Below are 5874 nucleotides of genomic sequence, written 5' to 3'. Positions count from 1 at the left end.
ATGCAAAGATGATGACTACACCACTGATGATATAGAACCAAAGGAATTCAAAGAATAAAAATAAAATCCTTGGCTAATAATAATAAATAATGAATACACATAATTACGTTTGAAGAAATTTTAAACGAAGTCCATTATTTAAGTACAAAATGAGTTACAATTCCACTAACCAGAAATAATGTGAAAAGTTTTACCAAGCCAAAAAATAGTGCCCAAAATTATGTAGTTTCCCGCTCTATCCTTTCCCGTTTAACCGCATCACGTTCCAGGGGATTCTTTTTGGGAAGTTGGTCCGTAGCCAATTAAGGCAGCAGGCGCCGACGTCCGCCTTTCTTCCGGTCTTTCGCGACCGCTAAATCGCTACCCCAAGCTGTGTAGGCATTAACAAGCGATCTCCTGTGGGAACCCATTTTTATTCCTGTCTTAATTCAGCGCTACTTTTGTCCGAATGAAACAAATTTTGCTTTTAGTACGATTGAAAATGGTGCAACCATTTTTCGCTTGAGCTTTATCACGATTGCGTTCTGTAATATTATTTGGAATTTCCACAATCAAATTATCTACAAATTGAGTAAATACAGTATTTTCTTGTAATCACATTAAGGTAACGTTAAATAAATAATGAATTCACACAACATGATAAACCCACATCGCGAATAATTAACGGGTCAGCAGTATATCGTTAAGGAGATACAGGCACTCTTATTTACGCTTTAACTTAAAATAACGTATCAGGTTCGCGTAACAAAGTAGCAATAAACGTCTTGCTACAGACGATACGCTAATCGAACCAGACTCATTTGCATACGGACACCACTTATTGCTTATATTCGGGTCGAATTTAAACAACACTGTCGTTGGGACTTTATGCCCCTTTCATGGAACGAGTTCGTTGCACCCGAGTAGGCTGTAAGCTCGCGACGAGATGCTTCTTAATTTACATGTGGTAAGGTTGGATAATGGAAAGACCTATTTGGCAGGGAAATATATCGTTACGCTCATAAATTTCTGGGTAAAGAAGTAAGGCAGCAGATAAGGCGGTGCGCAGTGCAGCATCCGATCACTGCGTCGGGCTGAACGGCGCCGGCTACTTGGCAGAGCTCTCGGTCAACGTCCCCCGCCTCCATAAAAGCCTCTACAAGCTTGAGCCAAAACAATTTCGCCAAAATTCTTGCCAGTGCCCTAACACGCATGACTTTACGATCTTCCGCGTCTTTCGCAACCATACTCGTTCTTTAGGGTTACGTACCCACAGGCTAAAAAGTGTAAAAACCGAACCCTATTACTAAGTTGTCGCTATCTGTCCATTTTTATATAGAGATCTTTCTCTTGAACCGTAATAGATAGTCACATGAAAATTATACAAAGCATTTATTGGTGTGACCGCCATAACAATAAATAGTTTAAAAATATATGGAAATAAAAAGGGCTCCCCAATCCCTATACTAGAAAGCAGTACTAACTATTGAACTGTAATACTCGTAGAAAGACAGATTAAATTTTCACATTGCATTTAATGCAATGTCTGCCAAAGTAAGAAATTAACAAATAATAAACAGTAAATAAATATGGCGGTACGGAACAGAACAAGTGGGAATTCCGACTCGTACTTGGCCAATTATTTTACGACGCCTTCTCGATTATTCTGTTGAAATTAAAGGGGTCTCTATATTTTTTATTCCCTACGTTATCTGATCACACATTGCAGTCAGGTTCCCGGTTACTGTTTACTTCATCTTAAGTAATGTCCCCGATTTATTCGCCAACTTTATACTTGTACTCGCCACGATGATTGTTAATTGCTGTACATACTTAAAAGGAATTTTGTTTATAGCTTTACGCCCAAAATTTCGGTTTCTTAAGTAAGTGCTAAAGTTTGGAATGATAACTTATTTTAAATACGTAATTTAAGTTTCGGCAGAAAATTCAAAATGATATTTGTGGATTTAGTTACGGTTTAAAAACCGTTTTCCATATTTATTTTGTGTGGAAGTGTACTTTAATTGTTTTTGAAATTTACCGCTACGTTTCAATTAACCGGGAACAGTTTTCTAAACATCAATCTTTTGTCTAACAGGCTACACAGATTTTGGATTCAACAAAATCCAATTTTCGAGCGTCAATATCCATCAATTTGAGTAAAATATTTCTTTAATACAGTAATATGTTTTACAATCAGTGCAGAAATGCTCTGAAAATACTCAGAATATTGTAGGCAGTAATTTATTAGGCTCATTAGTAGTAATTACTTAGTAGTGTAAAAATATATCTGGATATTATTTTTCATTAAAATTAAATTAAGTAATTAATAGATGTGTTATATGTGCATTCACATCATTTTCAGGGAGGTTTTTAATAAGAAAACAGAGACTTGTATTACAAATATAAATTTATTATCACATTTTATAAATAGGTATCTAAATTGGAATGTCTAAGATCTTATGTCTAAAGTATAAATTACGATAAGCTAAGCAGACACAAAACTTTCCAAGACGAGGAACATCCATGTCATATTCGTAGATACATTTGTACTCTGAATCTATTACATAAAGCCAAATGTTAAGTACACGATTTTAATGCAGGAATTATATAGTTAAACATCGTCTATTAAGTTTAGAAATAAAATGTAAAACCGATTTGAATGTCGCATTCGTGACACAATTTCGGTCGTGACTTATGTAAAAAACTTCCGGTTAAGTTAAATATTACTTTGGATTCATGATCGGGTACATGGTATCGTCTACTCTCAAAATACTGATTCGCAGAGGAAAGTGGTAGGAAGTGAGTATTTGGTGCCTCAAGTAATTTATCTAGTTGACTTTCTCTAACACCCATTTCCCGGAGTATGGGGTCTCTAGCCTCTTCACTTTTGGGCGGAATCCGTTTTCGTCGGCGGTGTAGTCGACCCTGTACATGAAGCCATCGGGACCGATGTATTCATAGAATCCTGATGAAGCAATACCCTCGTCAATTGTGTTCGCGTTCTTCAGGACTGCGTTCTCCTTAGCGCGGATTTTGTTTTCGGTCTCGAAACTGGAAAAAAAGAAATAAATTTATTTTTGCAATTCAGTCATTTAAATCTATTGTAGGATTATTATGAATAAATAATATCTGTAGATTAGGTACTTGTATTTTAAAGGTCTATTTGGAAATCAGAAAATTGAATTTGAATCTTTTGATTTATAGCTTGCGAATAGTTCCGATTGAGTCATAAAGAACACAAACGATGCAGTAATTTCAGAACAATCAAACGCATCAGGCGTGATATTATCACGCCTGATGCGTTTGATTGTTCTGCTATATATTAGTGTCAATTTGAGTGTCGTAAATGATTATAAATGGATTTGAACTCTGACCGCGAGCACATGAGATACGTGAGCGCCGAATAACATAGTTGGTCAAGGTCGGAGATTCTGCGGTGTTCCGCTTCGAAAGATGTTAGACGCTTTGGAAAGTTTATTGACTTTTAGCTCGAACTTCCTGCTTACTGCGTTCACGGTCAAATTTTGAATATCAACATGAAATATCATTGCAAAATAGTTCACATATTCATCTTGATTTTTAATTTATTCAAAAAAACATTATTGAAATTCCAAGCTAATCAATTAACATAACGGCGTATCTTTGCTGTCTTATATGCAAATATCAATGATAAGGTGTCCGTTCATCTAACAAGGTTGCCTTTGTTTAGTCGAGAAACTAATAAATTTTATGTTACTTATACTTAATATGCTAATATGTTTATTTTACTAGCACGTCCATTAATATAATTCAGTTACTTTTTACGTCATATCCTCATTGCTTGGGTACAATGTAAAGAATTCACAAAAAGGTCAATTTTTACAACTTTTTGCGTGTCCTTACAAGATGGTGCTTAAAAGGAATTATCTGACAAATGAAGATAAATGGAGGTCCATCCACTGATAAATAACATTTTTCCATTGTTGACTAAGCAATTTATTAAAACATGAATAAGTAAGTATGAGTAGAGATCATACTAGTGGCATACATTTTGCTTTTTAAAAATGCAAGTTTGCCCTCCAAATTACTCCATAGCAATTAACACGTGTGTTTGAAAAAAGCTTCCAATAATTTATATTTTTAAACCGATCTGATTTACTCCAAACCGATTTTTATTTTTTCTTTTTTGTGGATAAAATAAGGATCGAAACAGCTCGCATCGTGGGCCATAAAGGTAAGTTTTTATATTTTTATTAGTTTGTTGCGTAATTATTTATTTTTACGAATACTAATTAGTACCCTGTTAATTAATTTTCAACTAATCACTTAATCTGTATGGAGTTAGGGAGAGTATTTTAGTTTTTGGCATCGACGAAAGGAACTATTTTACAGATAGAACATACGTTTAATTTAAAATATTATATTTAAGGGAAACTAAAAATTTTGGTATTCTTTTTTGTGGATAGTACTACTGCTAAATATATAAAAATTGAAAAAGGCTTATACTTACTCGAAGTCGTATTTATCTTCATCGTAGATGTGTTTCTGTCTGATGATCTTAATCCCGTTGTTCTTGTAGTAACCGTCCTTGTAGAAGGGTATATCGTCTTTGGGCGGCGTGAGCACCAACTTGTACTGATCTACGGAAGCCTCGCCCACGTATGGTTCATAGTCGTGCGCGTAGGGCCCGAAGCCACCATCGTAAGGGTTGTCGAGATGGATGTAAGGGTTCGGTATGTGGATGTATTTACCCTCATCGGTGGGGATGTATCTGAAGAAAAATAGGTATGATAAGCGCTGTGCTGAGATTGTGTTTTATTTCTATATGGGTTCATTGCTAATGATGTAATGTTTCATGGAATTGTGTAAAAAGGTTTAGATAATTTATGAAAGTTTTTATTTTTTTAGTAAATTATTTTCTTTAAAGTTGGTAAAGTTGTATAAGAGTACTAAGAATAGTAATATTTATAATGTTAGCCAAAGAAATAAAATAAAACGAATGGAATAAGTGGAAAAGAATCAATAAAGTAGTTATAAGAACAGTTACATCTTCACATCTCTTATTAATTAGCAGAGCTGGAGACTTAACAATATCCGCAATCATTAAGACTTGAATCGCAAGTTTCTATTGCATACGAGTAAAACTAAGATGTGTTATGCGACAAACAAAGAAATTAACATAAATCGCAGTGACATTTACTTACTTGCCAGTATCGCCGTATTTATAGGGATTCCATTTGCCGTCTTGGCTGGGCGAAGGCGCGCCAGCTACCGCCACTACGCAGATTGCAATCACGTACTGTAATGACAATTGTTTATTTATTAGTATAAATAATTAAAAAAATATTTTTTTTTTTACAAAAATTTGTAACGAGAAATAATGAATAGAATTATTTATTTCTTCCATAGTAAAGTAAAATTAAATTAAAGACGACAAAAATTTTATACGAAATAAATATAATGGAAAATTCGTTAGGAAATAATAAAAATGTTTAAAATTTAAATTTTTGACTTTAAACAAGAAAAGTATCAAAAAATACAAACCTTGATAGAAAGCATCCTGGATACACTGAAACCGTACGGAGCACAGCAATGTTACAGTTCGAGTCACTTGTTCACTACGCGATCACTATGCGGAAATTTGTTCACGGTTCAACTTGTGTGTGCACCTTAGAGAATTTCAAATCATTGTGTTGATTTCGAAATCGACGCTTCGCTTTTATACATTTGCAACATCAACTCATCCTCAGTGGAGCACACACCCGCGCTACGTCACGACGTCACGAGAAACACACGCACACATCCGCAGCTCTACGTATTTTTTTATCATCTTTGCATACCATTGTTGATTCGTTACTTTATTGGGGTATCGGTGTCATACATTACGTTCGTAGTTATTTTAAAAGTACCTTT

The 5874-nt window shown here is 34.7% G+C and overlaps 1 protein-coding gene across 1 annotated transcript; it reads right to left on the bottom strand.

The window, feature by feature from the left end:
- Positions 1–2371: 2371 nt before the first annotated feature.
- On the bottom strand, positions 2372–5666 carry CPR1 (cuticular protein RR-1 motif 1). The gene is made up of 4 exons (XM_073089358.1): positions 5506–5666; positions 5166–5260; positions 4472–4732; positions 2372–3033 (listed from the first exon to the last, which is right to left on the bottom strand). Exons 1-4 carry the CDS (start codon positions 5518–5520, stop codon positions 2811–2813), a joined length of 594 nt encoding a protein of 197 aa, XP_072945459.1. The 5' UTR covers positions 5521–5666; the 3' UTR covers positions 2372–2810.
- Positions 5667–5874: the final 208 nt, after the last annotated feature.

Source organism: Epargyreus clarus, unplaced genomic scaffold, assembly GCF_041222505.1.
Source record: "Epargyreus clarus isolate Ecla_fem2 unplaced genomic scaffold, WU_Ecla_fem_2.2 ptg000003l, whole genome shotgun sequence".
NCBI classification, from domain to species: Eukaryota; Metazoa; Arthropoda; class Insecta; order Lepidoptera; family Hesperiidae; genus Epargyreus; species Epargyreus clarus.
Note: the sequence above shows the minus strand (reverse complement) of the source record. Positions and strands in the feature narration are given on the sequence as shown.

What these genes read in the sequence shown, in the direction of transcription:
- CPR1 (XM_073089358.1), bottom strand. An exon ending in AAATACGGCGATACTGGCAA is followed by an intron (nt 4,733 to 5,165) that starts GTAAGTAAATGT and finishes ATTTTTCTTCAG; the next exon opens with ATACATCCCCACCGATGAGG. An exon ending in GAAGATAAATACGACTTCGA is followed by an intron (nt 3,034 to 4,471) that starts GTAAGTATAAGC and finishes CTTTTTTTCCAG; the next exon opens with TTTCGAGACCGAAAACAAAA.